General features: G+C 38.2%; 1 protein-coding gene across 4 annotated transcripts in view; it reads right to left on the reverse strand.

Moving 5' to 3' along the window:
• The window catches only part of BRD10 (bromodomain containing 10), a 136,336-nt gene that overhangs the window by 5,967 nt on the left and 112,630 nt on the right, over positions 1-17,739 (reverse strand). For 3 of the 4 annotated variants that reach the window (XM_024558413.3, XM_045193616.3, XM_045193615.3), the window contains 2 exons: positions 12,260-12,447; positions 6,624-10,915 (listed from right to left, as the gene is read on the reverse strand). In XM_024558413.3, the coding sequence (XP_024414181.2) occupies positions 7,287-10,915; positions 12,260-12,447 (3,817 nt within the window). In that variant the 3' untranslated portion in view covers positions 6,624-7,286. Of the gene's footprint in view, positions 1-6,623; positions 10,916-12,259; positions 12,448-17,739 lie in introns of those variants that run through there. The other variant, XM_045193617.3, reaches the window with a different exon arrangement.

The raw sequence follows: 17,739 nt of genomic DNA on the forward strand, positions 1-17,739 counted from the left end.
GATTTTCTGCCTGGGTTAGTCAGTGAGTCTAGACTGATTATACAAACCAGTGAAGCCCCAAAGTCACCTCCAGTGAAGACCAGTCCTCTGAAGTTATAAACACTGAGTTAGGCAGCACTTATAAATCTGGATAGATCCACTTGTCATTTGAGAATATTACAGAACTTTTCCAAAAAGGACAGAAACCAGTGAGCCTCCTCAACCTTCCCTTCATGGCTTAACTTTAAGGATTGACAGAGTCATTCAGAAATGCATTAAAATCCCTTGATCTCAAGTTATTGATGACAGCACATCACTAAAACATCTCAGAAGAGTGTAGAACAAGTTCAGAGGGAAATCATGGATGGTTTGGATAATAGCACTCATTTTGAAGAAAGCCTAAAACTATGGCAAGAAGCTGTAAAAGAAAAAAGTGTGGGAAGTAAACAGAAAAAAAGGTGCTTGACAACTTTAACCCACAAATGAAAGAGTCTTTAAATGATAAAGAAAGCCCATTAAAATCTCTGAAATAGTAATGATGAAAAGTCTGCCTGCTTTATTTTTTATTTAAAAATTTTTTTAAAATTTATTTCTAGAGAGAGGGGAAGAAGGGTGGGAAGAGAGAGAAACATCAATGTGTGGTTGCCTTTCACGCATCCCTACTGGGGACCTGGCCTGCAACCCAGGCATGTGCCCTGACTGGGAATCAAACCAATGACCCTTTGGTTCTCAGGCGGGCACTCAGTCCACTGAGCCACACCAGCCAGGGTTGCCTGCTTTCTTTAGAAAACATTACATACATGACGGTTACCTGAGATCAAAGAGAAAATTTTAGAAAATGAGAACTACTCTACTGTCAATGAGAAGTCAGTTTGAATATACTGATCCTGTTAAGTGTTTCTTTAAAAAGGCTTGAAGGAGAAAGTCAAGGACCATTTGAAAAGTTTAGTGAAGAAATCTATATGGACAAATCACAGTTCAAATGAATAGTCTCTAAACTCAACAAACATCTTTGCAGTCTAAAAATAGTTTGAAAGTGAGATTCAAAAACCAACCAAAACTTCAAACACTGCTTGCGGGCTACATCAAGAACATGTAATGCAAATTTGCACGAAAATCAATTGAAGAAAGAACTCACTGATTAGAAACCTAGAAGAAACTTCCCAATGTGTATGACAATATTAGCTACATATATTGGAAGTATGACTCCTACAAGATGGCCTTGAGAAAAAGTGGGATAGAAGCCCTTCCTTTTTGATAGGCTGGATTATCTCCCATGAGAAAAAAACTCAAGAAAGTTGGATGGCAGCCTAGCTGAGAGAAAGCCCAGAGACAAGAAAAGAAAATAATCACAACAGACAAAAACTGGCTGAAGAAGTTTAAATTCCAGCTTTTCCTAAGTGGTGCCCACTGTTCCACATGCTGCACTGGGCAGAGGCCAGGGACTAGCAGGTCACTTCCTAAATCATGAGGTTCCCAGAGGAGGGGCTAAGCTGTGAGGACTCAGGCATCTGAGTCACCTGCAGGTTTGATTCAAGTTTACAGTAGTCAACTCCTAAATATCCACAGAAAGATGTGTTTTCTCATTTAAAAATAATATTTAGATCTTCTTTCAGTTTAACTGCTTTTACTTATTTGATGCTGTATTTGCTCAAATTGAAGTTTGAGAAAATCATAATTCCTAAGATAGTGTTCTGAGGATTTAGATGGTTTTAATAAAATTCTAGACCACTTCACTAGATGTTCTAGAATTAGATCCATATAATTAGATTGAACTAAATGGCCCACTGTTACTTAAGCCATAATTGAATTTTTATATGATCAGGGACAGACATTTAAATCAGTACAGACCATTTATATAGGCTGTAAACTATTAGAAGAAATCTGTAAAAGCAACTTAGTATTCACAATACTTTAATTACAAACAATATAAAACAAGAACTCTACCAAAACCAAAACTGAACAAAACACACCTTTAACTAAACCTATTAGTATTTTTATTAGTTTAGCACTGAATTCTTTGATTTAGGGGGATATTAACACTTTGTTCATGACATTCTTTGCTGTTTAAATGTTTGTAAACTTTATGCAGTCAGAAACAAACAATCCTTTGAAACAATCGTTTTCTCTATTCCTCTCAGTCTGAATACAAGCACACCTGAGAGATACTGCAGGGTTGGTTCTAGACCACTGCAATAGAGCAGCAAGCTTTTGGCTGGTGTAGGGTCTTGCCTTCAGTTCATGTATATATATACCCAAACATCCGTGAGGCACAGTAAAATGAGGTTATGCTTGATAGTTTTATTTTCTCACCTCTTTACTGCTATTATTGCTGCCAGGTAACAGGTCTTCACACTATTTGTTTGACCCACCTAGAAACTTCCTGATTGGCCCCCCTGCCTCTAGTCAGGTGAATGATAGCAGCTACTATTATGTGGCAGGTGGCCTTGCATCAGTTGTTTTACCTAAGTTATCTCATCTAATCCTCACAGAGATCCTGCACGGTAATTTAATTATCTTTATTTTACATGTACTACCTTTGCTCATACGCTTCAATAGCTCCCCAATTACTTTCAGAGTATTTTCCACTCCTCAGTCACCCAACCTAACCTATTTTTCTAAGCATTGGTCCTATTAACCCATAATATTCTACTCAAGCTCAATTGCTCTGTTCCCTATATGCTCCTTGTCCTTTTTTTTTTTTTTTGAGATATAAATGATATACCATTGTATTAGTTTTAGGTGTATGTGAATTCAACATCCTGTGAAATTACCACCAAAAGTTAACATTCATCACAATTGTTTTTCTTGTGATGAAAACTTTTAAGATCTACTCCTAGCACCTTTAAAATATACAATATAGTATTGTTAACTTCCTTGTGCATTTCTAAGACTGAGTCTTTGCAGGCCTGGTTCTAAACATATTTTAATTCCAGCCCAAATGTCGCCTCTTATATGAAACCACCTTTAGCATCTCCCTGCTAACCTCCCAGAGTTCTTTTATTCCTCTGACATTTACTTTTAACTTGTCACGTTCTTTTGTGTGTGTTGAGGACAGGGATAGGATTTTACTTATCTATGTTGTTTTTACATCTTCTGTATTATATAGTTCTCAATAAATGTGTAGAATGAATTTACATTGGTAATTATTTAAGTGATATTGAGTTGGGGGAGGGGTGGGGAGAAAATGCAGACAATTGTAATTGAACAATAAAGTAATTTTAAAAAAAGTGATATTGAAGATTACATACATAAAAACACACATACATTGGTACCTTGGTACTCGTTAATTCGTTCTGGAACTCGTGACGAGTGCCAAAACCCACGGGTACTGAATGATGATTTTACTCTTGCGGGGCGGCATCCTGACTCATATAAGTTCTAGCAAGCGCTGAGTGCTGAAACATTTTTTCTAGTCAAAATGCAACTACTACAGGGTTTGATGAGTTCTGAAGCCGTAGAGTACTGAGGTATGACTATACTTCTGATTCTCTAGCACTTCTCCACATGTTGTTTTTAACTATAGGAGTTTCTGACATTCAGATTTTGTCTCCAAGTAGGCTATAAGAACCTGAACTATGTCATGACCTTCAGCTTTCCTGTTTATTAAGAAAGACTAAAAAAGAAAGATAGAAGGAGATGAAGGAGAGGAAGGAAGGAAAGGAGGGAGGGAGAAAAAGAATCAAGCACCATCCTGTGCACAGTAAACAGCTGTTGAATTAAAAAATACCTGGGACAGACAACATGTTACAGCAACAATAAGGCTTTAAGACCAGGTGATGGCAAAACAACTTCTAGAATGACTTAAGGTAAATTGTATATCATTTCTATGTTACGATAAAGTAATTTTGGATAACTAAACCCCCATCAAATTTCTCAGATCACTTTTGGACCCTGCCACCTTCTCAAGCTTTTAATATTAAAGATTTCTAAATTCACTCTCTCTGCTGTAAGTCAATGATATACTAGGTTAAGTAAACATTTTCATTTATCTTCGTATACATATTATAATTGGCACTGCTTTAATCATACAACTATCGGTCAATTAATTATTAAATACACCTATAAAATTGGAGGCCTGGAATGGAAGGAGGGATCTAAACAGCCACTTAGTATTTTATTTATATATATAGGAAAAAAATTAATTTACATATAGTTTTTAAGTAACCACAAAAATTGTCTTTTGTGTAAGAAAAAACCATAGGAAATGGGAGAAAAAGAGAGGAGTCAAAACATCAGGAGGGATATTATTTCAGCATGTTTTAACTTAGCATTTAAATGATACTGAATACAAATACCTAAATGGCCTAATTCTATATTAGGTGTGGAAACACACCCATCTAGTACCACGAAGCCTTTCAGGTAGCACTGTGCTGACTTTTCTTCCTTTACATGGATGACCTTTAAAGAATAATAATAATGATAACACTGAACACAAAAATCTGAGGAATCTGACATTGTGCTCTTTGGCTACGATCCCAGAAATTCACACGACCTACCACACTGGAGGCAAAAGGAAAAGAATTTGGCTTTTAATTATACAAATCCATTAAATTAGTCAAATTTCTAGTAAAACATGGAGTATTATTTTAAAAAGTAACTAGGCCTTAAGTAATTTAAGGAGCAATCTACATTTCTCACTCACTGAACAAATATATATTGAATGTCTACTGTGTGCCAGTTGCTAGGGTGACAATGATGAAGACCACCTGACAAGGTCTCTTTTTAATGAATACATTTAAAAAAAGATTTATTTACTTTTAGAGAGAGGGGAAAGGAAAGAAAGGTTGATCTGTTGCCTCTCACACACACCGATAGGGCACCAAACCCGCGACCCAGGCATGTGTCCTGACCAGGGATCGCACCAGTGATCTTTTGCTTTGCATGATGATGCCCGGCCAACTGAGCCACACCGGCCAGGACACAAGGTCTCTTTCTAAGAACGACAGACACTGCATACAAATAATTTTATTACAGTTGTGGAGGGGTGATCTATCTGTCCTTTTCAATCTATGACCTCAATCTGTAACTACAGTATCATGATGCTGGCTGGGGTTTGGTAGGAGGAGTTATGTAATATGTAATGATAACTTGTAATGAATGGGTCAAAGAGAACATCTGAGAAGACCTTGAGACTATCTCGAACTTTCTAGGACAAAAAAAAAAACAAAATGAAAAAATCACCCAAAACAAGAGTAGGTTGAAATGAAGCTGGAGAGTTAAGTGGGAACTTAAAAGACTGAAGAATTTAAGCCCTGAGGAGAAGTGGAGAGCCTCACTCTAAAGGTTCAACAGATAATGCAAAGCTCTGAAGGTCATATTCAAATTTCGGATTTAGGAATTAGAAGAGAGTTAGTGGTTAATAATTTAGGTCCCTCACTGACATTAAAATTAGACCACGGGTAATTCAGTTAGTTTCTGAAAGTGGCTTAGAGAATTCTTTTCAGACAAAAGAGAGTTTTGAGTTGTTTTAAAAGTTATATACAAAAATACATTCACTTATTGAGCACCAGCTATGTACAATGTAATGCATTTCAATATCACCCACCTCTGCCTGAAATCCATGGTCTTTCTAAACTGATGAAGGGTGACCACAAGGTAGAAAACAGACATGATCGGTAAAGGTACTATCTTAGAGCATAAATACAGGTTTTTGAGCCTTTAGCAACTTTCCAGTAATACCCTGACTGCCCTCTCCACTTTGATAATAAATTTCAGTGTAGTTTCTACGGAAGTCTTTAGGCTTATTCTTCCCTACCATTTTTAGCCCCAGACTGTAACTCCATGTGATGTGGTTTAACTATATTATAAATGGAATGTGAATGAATATGCAATGTCCCAAATAAGATAATGGATATAAAGATTCAGTAAGTATAAAATCTATCTTTTATTTAAAATGAGGCATATTCTGAAATACCACAATGTCAAACCCTGAGTATAAGCTGACCCATAAAAACTGCTTTATAATGGAATTTAAGTAACTGCTCTGTAATTGACAAAAACAAAAAAAGCAGAGTAGTTATAAATAATTGAATGTCCATATTCATTATTCTAAACTAAAAAAATCATGTTTTTTAAGTATCATATTGGAAAATCAATCACTATGAACACCTCAATATAAAAGTAAACATATCAGGGTAAACTAGGTAAAGGGACCACTCTCATTGCAACTTCCTCTGAATCTATAATTATTTAAAAATAAAAAGGTTTATAAAACATTATCTGGGGTATATAAACAGAGAGCATATACATGGGCCTGAAAAATTACTTATTTTGGTTAATGTAGAATGTGATGGTGGACTTAGAGGAAAAAAGCTAAATGATGAAATCTGGAGTAAAATTTTGTATCAGAAGTAATGTAAAATCATGGAAAAAGAATTTAAAACATCACGTTCAAATACTGGCTCTACCACCCACTTAGATGGGTGACCTTGGACATATCAGTTAACCTCTCAAGAGTATTATGAAAATCAAATGAGATGTGAAAGTAGTTTGTAAACTGTAAAGCCTTGTACAAATGTTAGCTATTAATTCAAATTTCCCAGCCTTAACTCCTTTTTGTAAAGGACTATCTTCATTTTATATCTCATATTCTTTCAACAGAACAAGAACACACTTTAAAAATGGTATTCAAACAAAACAAATACAGCAACTCAGTTTATTACATGCAGATTCTTCTGCATTGTTGCTAACAGTTCACTGGTCCAAAATTACTAAAATACTTAAAAAACTATACATTATGTAAACAAAACATAAATAAGACAGCATAGTTCTTTGTACATATAGTTTAGTACAGGTTATTAGGGATTTAGGAATATGTACAATTTTACACCATGGACTGCATTTTCACAATGCATAAATATATATATATATATATATTTTACAGAAACAAAAATAGGTTTCACTAATGACACAGAATACCATATCGTAGGTACACACTGCAAAGTCCAAATTCAAGAAGAAACATGTCTTGAAACAAGAAGAAATGCAAGTGTGCAAAAAGCTAGCTTACTCCAAACTAGTCAAACTTGACTTTGTTCAATCTGTTATACAGACAGGTAAAGCCTGTTTACTTTAAACAACCAACCTCGGAAAACATATACCAACGAGTGAAATGGAACAGATTTTTCCCTCCCCAAGAAAACAAAGCCTTGTTGCAAGCTAATAAAAAGATACATTAAAACACACACACACACACACACACACACAACTATGTATAATATGTTTTCAACAGTATAATCAAGTTAAAATTTATGGGAGTCAAAACAATGCCCCATTATTTAAAAACTGGCTCGTTTAGTCTAAATTCAAGATGCAGCTGTGTCAGGCTTCTCTAAGCCAGATGACTGAAAAGCCGGGAAGACAGAGGCAGGATTTCGACTGGCAGATACAATTTGAGAGAGAGAGGGAGAGAGTGAAGAAACCTTAGATGCTGGAGTACTTATGGTATTCAAAATGGCTCCTTCAGGGCTAACCAACAATTTTTTGACTGAGGTGTCCAAATGAAATACCGAAGTGCTACTTGGCAGTGGAGGATTACTAGAGCAAACGGCAGAAACCAAAGATGTCTTAGCTAAGAGAGAACCTGGAGGAGACTTAATTACTGAAGTCAATGACACCGTTGGCACAGGAGGTGGAACAGAAACTTTAGCAGTTGTGTTTATGATTTGTGATGTTGTATGCACTGGGGGTAGAGAACTTGCATTCCCAAGAGAGTTTACAATTTTTGTAGAGGTTCTTAGAGATTGTTTTACAGGTTGCCCACTTACAGAATTACTTGATACTAGTGTGATCTTCTGGGCAGGATTATCCACCGGGGTAGGCTGAATGCCTTGGCCAGTGTTAAGAACTAAGGGAGGTCCATATTTTGGATTAGTGGATATAAGGAGAACATGGCTGCCAGCTCCAAGACCTTGTGGTGGAACAATAAACCGGGTTCCATTAATCATAATCTGAGTACCAGGTGCCAAAGGTGTACTGGTATTGATGACTATTTTTTGCTGAATACACGGTTCACTGAACTGACCTCCTACCACATTAGTTATATTTGATGGTGCTGTAGCAGTGTGAATAGTAGAGCCGCCTGGAGTAGAACTGTAACTGGAGGTTGATTTTACTAAAGCAGGGGACATCTGCTGGTTTGGCAGAGAAGCAAAACTGGGAATATTAATTATTTTACCTGGACTTGGTGAAAGGGATGGCAATTCAATTTGAGGTTTATTTGTGTTTATATTTGTTGGCACTGTAGCTGAAATCCCTGGTGACTGAAACTGGACAGAAGTCCGAGATTGTCTTTTGGAAAGAGATACAGAACGTGTGGCTCCTGATACTGTTGCCCCTTGTGGAACCGTGTTGATTATTTTAGGGGATATAGTCACAGGTGTAGGCAAGGCAACATTAACAGGAATTTGCAAAGCTGATGTCAAACATTTAGGAGACACCGTTGGTTGTGTAGTTGAAATCAGAACAGATGATGCAAGATGTCCTGTTTTCACAGTTGATATAGCCACAGTGTTTCCGAGATTTGATGTGCAAAGTCTATTTGACAAAATAGGCATAATTCTTGACGAGGTATCATTTCCACTGACTAAAATAGGAGGCCGTGTCCCAACTGAAGCAGAGGTTGAGGTCACTGAAAGAGAACCTAAAGATACATTTGCTCCTGTCACTGAAAACATGTTTACTGCTCTTGCTGCAGAAACCACTGATTCATTAACAGGAGTAATATTTTGACTCACAAAATTTGAGCTTACTGGAATTGAATTACCACTTGTTGACACTGGCAAAACAAAGCCCTTGGTACTTTTTTCTTCTCCTTTTGGGGTTACATTTTGCAAGATGTTAATTGACGGTATAGCTGACACACTGCCTGGAGTATTTACAATTGCTTGCCCTATGTTTAGTCCAATTTTTACATCTCTTATCTGAGACACAGTTGGTGATGAATTTATTTTTATTGGTGCTCCCACTGTAGATGGAATAAGTAGTATCTGGGGCTGCTCTGGAGTCTTAACATATGTTTTATTCAAGGGGGGAGGAAGAGTTTGTTTTAATGGTTCTGCCACAATAGTTGAAGTGCCACTGGAAATTGGAGCATTAATAAAAACTAATTTCTGCGCAGGAACACCTGTAGGTGTTGGTGCAGGTGTCACATTAATTGCAGTTCCACTGCCAGAAGAAAGAACAGATGGAGCTGACACCAGCATAACTTTCTGAACTGCAGTTCCACTGATTACATCTCCATTTGTTGCTGCTGTTGCTTCTGATCTTGTAACAGGGAAACTTTTGGTGATATAATCTACTTGTTGCTGTTTAGTTGAAGTATGAATAACATTTGCATTGGTTTGTCCAAAATTTCCTGTTGACAGGCCAATTACGCTTACTGAATTACTTGCTGTTGATGGTAGTGGAGTACCAGAGGAAACAGAGGGCTTTAAGGGAGAAGAGGACATGTGTGAAGTCTTATCTATCATGTGGCCCAAATTACCACAAGGTTGGCCTAATGTAAGTGTGAGATTTTTCCCTGTGGATGAATTAAAGCCAGCTGGAATGGAAACAGAAGTAGGGGTTTGGCCAAAAGGTGGGAGACTAGATGTAGTAGTCATTCCAGCCACTGGTGGAAAAGCAGAGGATGATGAAGTTGTTGATTTTGGCACCAGAAATGCCTGAAGCTGAGGAGAAAAAGTGAAAACTGAATTTGAAGATAAACTGTTGGGTGAATTTTGATCTGTATTTGTTTGTACTTTTACAACTCCAGTGTTCCCACCTCGTGTCCTAACAAGAATTGACTGTGAATCCCTTATACACACAGTTTTCAATTCTTGCTTTGCTTCAGAAGAATCAGCAGTTTGTTGTGCAAAACAGTTGAGGGAGCTACTGGGATTTGCAGATCCACTTAGTGTTGTTGCTGATAACAGAGGCTGAACTGTTGAAATTGTGGGTGAAGCAATGGGCTGGGGGAATGAGACTGCTGAGACTGCATTCTTGACTTTTCCTGCCTCACTCTGGCTATTCTTAACTGGTGGTGTCAATAAATTACTTACGGAGGTTACAGGTGACAAAGGCTGTGGTCTAGCACTACTTACATTTGACAAAGGTGTAATCGTCCTGTTGAAAACTGCATTAGGTACATGGGTAGAAGAAACAGTTCCTGTTGACTTCACAAGAACTGATGCTGAAGAAGAGTTTACATTTGCTGTCTGCTGGAAAGATAAACAATGTTGTTCTGTACCTTTTTGTTGAAGTGGTGGTATTTCTTTTGCAACTGCTCTCCCTTCCTTGTGCTGAATCACAAAATTCTTAGGCAAAATGAGAACCTGTTGCATGATCTTTTCTCCTGTTTTAGGATCTAGCACTGGTTGCATCTGAATCTTTACAGAGCTGTTATGAAGGTCTATGGGCAACCACTGGCCACAGGGCATTTTGTATACCATCTGTAAAGGACCTTTTTTACTGGTGTGGCAGGTTAATGCTGGCTTTATGGGGCTCACCTCTGGAGGAGATATAACTGACTTTTCCACAGAAGAAGTACTTCTGCCTGTGGAGGGGGGCAGTTGATTTATTAAGGTCACTTTGTTCCCAATATTCTTTGCAAGCAAGGCCTGAATAGGTTTGGTCCCTTTCTGGAGAGTAGACACTGGTGTTGAATCCATTGAGGCAAACGACTCTGGAAACAGTGGCTCTGTGTGGTTTGGTTCATCCAAACAGTCAATCTGCATATCATCTTCTGCATTCTCAACTGTCGTCTCATTTGTGCTTAATTTTGCTTTCTTCCTTGGAGAAAGCTCTTTTGTGCTATCATCCAGATGACTAGTTTGTTTAAACTGTCGCTTAAGTGTTTTAGGCAGTGTCTTCAGTACATCTTTAGAAGGCAATTCCTTTTTCAACAACTTGCTTCTGGCCATAGGAAAATCTATTTCTGACAATTTCATATCAGCTGAAAATGATAAAATGAGCAGTTTTGTTAATATAAGCAGCAACTGAATAGTAATAAGACCAATACGAAAAAGAAAGTCAATCTCCGAGCTGACAATTTATTAAGAAATCTATAGGGTGATTCAAAAGTCTCAGCACCACTGATGGAATTAAGGCAAGGTGACCTTTGACATAGTAAGCTTGATATCATAAACATTTTCAAGTACAACGTATTATTGAGAAAATTATATTTGGTCAAGTTCTGCTAATTCTGCTGACAAGTGCAAAAGGAAATTTTACATCTTTTAAAGAGTTCAAGCCAGCAATTAGGGCTCAGAATTTAGATTTTGAAAATCTAGTCTCATTCTCTACTTCATAGAGGAATCTTGGTATCAAAGAGAGATGGTTCTTCATTCTATTCTATTTTTAGACATTCTAAAGGATGAGAAGTATCGAACTTTTACTGGTTTTTAATTGTCCCTATAGTAAAAAACTTATATTTGTATCTGGTCAAACTGGGTTGATAAGAAGTTACTCTTTTTCAATTTACCAAAAACAATAGGTTAAAAGACAGGTTAATTCATTTCTAACCATAAATTTTCATTCTAACCATCTTTTATAACTAAAGAAAATTATTTAATTAGACTTATAGAATAATATGATCTGATGTGTTGAATAAATTATAGGTAATCTAATACAGCCCCCTTATTAGAATGACGTGCCCACTCAGGTCTCATTAGGCTGTCAACATTTGATCATTCCACATGAAAAAAACTTTCATAGTATTAGGGACTTGCCAAGTTCCATTTAAAGCAAACATCAGAAATAGTGCTTGAAAAACAGTGATAATAGAGAGAGGAGCCCTGGCTGGTGTGGCTCAGTGGATTGAGTGCCAGCTTGTGAACCAAAGGGTCACTGGTTTGAGTCCAAGCCCAGGGCACATGCCTGGGTTGCGGGCCAGGTCCCCAGTAGGGGGCATGTGAGAGGTAACTACACATTGCCTTTTCTCTCCCTCTCTTTCTCTCTCCCTTCCCCTCTCTAAAAATAAGTGCAATCTTGAAAAATAAAAATAAAAATAAAAATAAAGAAGAGGATGAACCTATTTCAAAGGAATTGCAGATCAAGGATGTGTGGTCTGTAATGAGCAAAGAAACACCTATAGTTTGGAGTCACACTGGCTCCAGAAACTCCTAGAAATGTAATAATGACTTCAAACAACATTTTATAAGGACACAGTACACTTTTAAAACATCAGCTTTCCCCAATTAATATACTTCATTAACCAGGTTATTTTTATCTCCATAAAATATACTGAAACTTCTCTGTCTTTTTAGTACTGATTAAAAAAAAAAGTTTTAATGCCTACCTGAATCAAAGTGATCTTTCTCCAGGATATCTGGAGGTTCTGTTGAGTCTATAGATTTAATGATTTCTACTTTAGGAGATTCTTTTCCAGGATCTCTTTCACCTTCTTCAGTAGTCCATAGTTCTCTAGTAAATTTATCATGATCAGGCTGTCTTCTGAAATCATCATAATCTTTCTTTAGGCGGCTCCTGAAATATAATGCCCGACATAACAAAAAAAATTTGTGTGTTAAAACTCTTGGAAACTAAATATTTAACATTTTAAACTATGTATTAAAATATTTTAAGTTAAGTCACAAAAAACTATGTTTTAATTTTAAGTGTGTCTAAGATGCTTAGTTCAGTCTTGCCAATGATTATTGTTCAAGAAGACAAAACCCAGGGTGTGGGCATTAGAAATTGAAAAGATTTTTATCTGCAATTTCAGAATAAAGTGTTTGAACATATCACCTATTTATCTTCCGAAATGCTGCTGTCAGACCTACTAGCTGAGAGACAAGTATTTTTTTCTAAGTATATTGATAAAAATAGATTTTAGGTAGTCTTAAAATTACTGACTATAATATAGTTAAAAAGGTCATTTAAAAAATTTAATCAAGAAATTCTAGGACTTTTGGCCAAGATGTGTAGGAGGTGTAGGTAGATACGCTTTGCTTCCTCCTACAACCAAAAGAAGGACAACAACTGACTTAAAAACAAAAAACAAGAACTGCCAGAAAATCAAACTGTATGGAAATCTGACAACCAAGGAGTTAAAGAAGAAACATTCATCCAGACTGGTAGGAGGGGTGGAGATGGGCAGCCAGGGCAGACAGGACCTATGGCAAGATAGTGGTGGGTGGGCCAAGTGGTCCCACATTCCCATGTGGATAAACTGGGAGGAACAACTGGGGAGTGAGACAGACTGTGCAAACTAGGGTTCCAGTGCTGGGAAATTAAGCCTCAAAACCTCTGGCTGTAAAAACCTCTGGTGGTTATGGGGGTAGGAGAAAATCCCAGTCTCACAGGAAACTGTTGGAGGGGCCCATGAGGTCCTAGAACTTACCAAAACCCATTAACCTGGAAATCAGCACCAGAAGGGTCCAATTTGCTTGTGGGTAGCGGGGGAAGTGACACAAAGTAGGGTGAGAGCTTAGCAAGGGGCACTGTTTCCTCTCTGACTCCTGTCCCACATAAAGTACCACAATGCAATGAAAAGGGTTGCCCGCCCTGGTGGATACTTAAGCCTCTGCCCCTTAAAATGTAACAGGTGTGCTGAGACAAAGAAATATAAATATGGTCCAGATGAAAGAACAGATCAAAACTCCAGAAAAAGAACTAATCGGTGAGAAGATAGCCAGTTATCAGATGCAGAGTTCAAAACACTGGTAATCAGGATGCTCACAGAAATGACTGAATACAAATGCAAAATAAAGGAAGAACTGAAGGCTACACAAAGTGAAATAAAGAAATATATACAGGGAACCAACAGCGAAGGGAAGGAAACTGGGACTCAAATCAGCGATTTGGAACAGAAGGAAGAAATAAACATTCGACCAGAACAGAATGAAGAAACAAGAATTCAAAAAATGAGGAGAGGCTTAGGAACCTCTGGGATAACTTTAAAAGTTCCAACATCCGAATCATTGGGGTGCCAGAAGGAGAAGAGAAAGAGCAAGAAATTGCAAATGTATTTGAAAAAATAATGAAGGAAAACATCCCCAGCCTGGTGAAGGAAATAGACATGCAAGTCCAGGAAGCTCAGAGTCCCAAAGAAGTTGGACTAAAGAAGAACACAACCAAGACACATCATAATTAAATTACCCGAGATTAAAGATAAGGAAAGAATCTATTTTTAGAAAATATTTTATTTATTTTTAGAGAGAGGGGAAGGAAGGGAGAAAGAAAAGGAGAGAAATATCAATGTGTGGTTCCCTCTCAAGCACCACACTGGGGACCTGGCCCTCAACCCAGGCATGTGCCCTGACTGGGAATTGAACTGGTAACCCATTAGTTCTCAGGCTGGCACTCTATCTACTGAGCCACATCAGCCAAAGGCATAAGGAGAGAGTCTTAAAATCAGCAAGGGAAAAGGAGACAGTTACCTACAAAGGAGTTCCCATAAGACTATAAGCTGATTTCTCAGAAGAAAATTTACAGGCAAGAAGGGGCTGAAAAGAAGTATTTGAAGTCATGAGAGACAAGCACCTATATCAGGATTACCCTATCCAGCAAAGCTATCATTTAGAATGGAAGGGCAGATAAAGTGCTTCCCAGATAAGGTCAAGTTAAAGAAGTTCATAATCACCAAGCCCTTATTATATGAAATGTTAAAGGGACTTATCTGAGAAGAAGATCAAAACCACGAAGAGTAAAATGACAACAAACTCACAACTATCAACAACTGAACCGAAGAAACAAAACAAAACTAAGCCAATAACTAGAACAGGGATACAGTCACAGAAATGGAGATCATCTGGAGGGTTATCAGCAGGGAGTAGGAGGGAGAGAATGGGGGAAAAAGTACAGGGAATAAGAGGCATAAACGGTAGGTACAAAATAGGGAGAGGTTAAGAACAGTATAGGAAATGGAGAAGCCAAAGATTTTATATGTATGACTCATGGACATGAATTAAAGGGGAGAGAATATTGGAGGGAGGGGTGGTACAGAGTGAAGGGGGATAAAGGGGAAGAAAGACAATGAGACAACTGTAATAGCAAAATCAATGAAATATATATAAAAAAGAAATTCTAAGAAACAGTATCTATCTACAGAGATTAACAAACAGACAAATCCATCATTAATCCTGACAGTAATTATATCTAAACCTTTGGGTCTCACTAGAAACAATTCTTTATTAAGCATAGGGAAACAAAGCAGAAAGGTGATGTCCAGAGATCTTTTTCAAATAAAAACATAATGGTTATGTTTCTATGGAATTTTGAATAGAAATATTTCCAAATGACTATACGGTATTTTAGAGATCCTTTATTATTCCTCTTGCTTTCAATTGAGTTTTTCTATTCTACCCCTAACTTTTAACCTTTAGTTTTTGTTTGTTTTTAAACACAATCTGAACATACGTTCTCCAATTTATTTTTGCTACAAATTCTTATTCTGGCATATTGAAATTTAAGTCTCACTTCTGTCACTTAACAGTTTTCGGACTTTGGCCAAGTACCTTAAACTTTCTAAGCATCTGTTTACTTTTTTGTACAATAGGGATAATAACAGTCCTTACCTCATAGTGTGTGTGGCACATACATATTCAACAAATGTTGGTTAATTATTACTCTCAATTTACTTGTTTTATTTATTTATTTTTTTTAATATATTTATTGATTATGCTATTACAGTTGTCCTATTTCCCCCCCCCACTCCACTCCATCCTGCCCACCCCCCTCCCTCCCCCATTCTCCCCCTATAGTTCATGTCCATAGGTCATACTTATAAGTTCTTTGGCTTCTACATTTCCTACACTATTTTTACCCTCCCCCTGTCTATTTTCCACCTATCATCTATGCTACTTATTCTCTGTACCTTTACCCCTCTCTCCCCCTCCCACTCCCTTAATGACAACCCTCATGTTCTAGTTGTTTGCCTAGTTTGCTCTCGTTTTTGTTTTATGTGTGGCCGTTAATAACTGTGAGTTTGCTGTCATTTTCACTGTTCCAATTTTTGATCTTCTTTTTCTTAGGTAACTCCCTTTAACATTTCATATAATAAGGGCTTGGTGATGATGAGCTTCTTTAACTTGACCTTATCTGAGAAGCACTTTTTCTTCCCTTCCATTCTAAGTGATAGCTTTGCTGGATACAGTAATCTTGGATGTAGGTCCTTGCGTTTAATCTTGGGTAATGTAATTATGATGTGCCTTGGCGTGTTCCTCCTTGGGTCCAGCTTCTTTGGGACTCTCTGAGCTTCCTGGACTTCCCAGAAGTCTATTTCCTTTGCCAGATTAGGGAAGTTCTCCTTCATTATTTGTTCAAATAAGTTTTCAATTTTTTGTTCTTCCTCTTCTCCTTCTGGCACCCCTATAATTTGGATGTTGGAACGTTTCAAGGTGTCCGGGAGGTTCCTAAGCCTCTCCTCATTTTTCCAAGTTCTTGTTTCTTCATTCTTTTCTGGTTGGATGTTTGTTTCTTCCTTCTGGTCCATACCAGTGATTTGAGTCCCAGTTTCCTTCTCATCACTATTGGTTCCCTGTACATTTTCCTTTGTTTCTCTTAGCATAGGCTTCATTTTTTCATCTGTTTTTCGAATAGATTCAACCAAGTCTGTGAGCATATTGATAACCAGTGCTTTGAACTGTGCATCCGATAGGTTGGCTATCTCTTCCTCGTTTAGTTGTATTTTTTCTGGAGCTTTGAAGTGTTCTGTCATTTGGGCCATTTTTTTGTTTGTTTGTTTGTCTTGGCGCATCTGTTACTTTAAGGGGCGGAGCCTTAGGTGTTCACCAGGGCAGGGTAATGCTGGTGGCTGCGCTGTGACGCTGTACGTGGGGGAGGGGCCGAGTGGGAGCAATGGCGCCCGCCTCACTCTCCTCCGGACTTCAACCTTTCACTCCACTACCCGCAATCAAACTGGGCCCCTCTGGTGCTGGTTCCTGAGTAAATGGGCCTGTGTACACTCTAGGCCCCTGTGGGTCTCTCCAACAACCTCTCCTGTGAGGCTGGGAGTCTCTCCTGCTGCTGCCCCAACCCCCAGGGGCGTTTTCAATCAGAGGTTTGAGGCTTTATTTCCCTGAGCTGGAGCACTGGGTTAAGCAGTCTGCTTCGCTCCCTGCCGTTTGTCCGGTTTATCTGTGGGCGAATGTGGTGCCGCGGGGTGCTACCCGCTGCTCTGCCTGCCCCGTTCTCCGCCACTCTGAGTCCGGCCCTCTGGGTTTATCTGTGCAAATGTAGGGTTGCAGGGTCTGCTAGTGCTCAGACTGCCTGCGCCATTTGTCCCACACTCCGCCAAGTCTCAGTCCCGCCACAGCCACGCGAGTCCTCTCCACCCCGGTGCCCGTCTCCGCCCCTCCTACCAGTCTGGATGAATGGTTATTTTCTATTTTCTTGGTGTTGGTCCCCCTTGCTGTTCGATTCTCTGTCAGTTCTGGTTGTGCGAGGAGGCGCAGTGTGTTCACCTACGCCGCCATCTTGGTTCTCCCAATTTACTTGTTTTAAATTAATGCTTACGGGTTTTATAGAACAGATAAGGGCTGTAAGATACTAGAATGGGTTACCAAAGGATAACTGTAAAATTAATTTTCTTTTAGAAATATCTACTTGGGACTCATAATTTCCTTCCTTCTCAGTCTTCTCAGTCTCAACTACTAACTTTGCTTCTTATTTCAGGGAAAATGTAAGAATCAGACAAAAACGTTCACATATTCATTCCTCATCTGCAACTGAAAACCTTCATTTATACTCATATTTTCTGTCTTCTTATGTAAGCTAACGCCTCCACTTAAGTATCCTCTCTCACCTATTCAAGAATATCATTCTATCAAATGTCCC

Source organism: Desmodus rotundus, chromosome 1, assembly GCF_022682495.2.
Source record: "Desmodus rotundus isolate HL8 chromosome 1, HLdesRot8A.1, whole genome shotgun sequence".
Taxonomy (NCBI): Eukaryota; Metazoa; Chordata; class Mammalia; order Chiroptera; family Phyllostomidae; genus Desmodus; species Desmodus rotundus.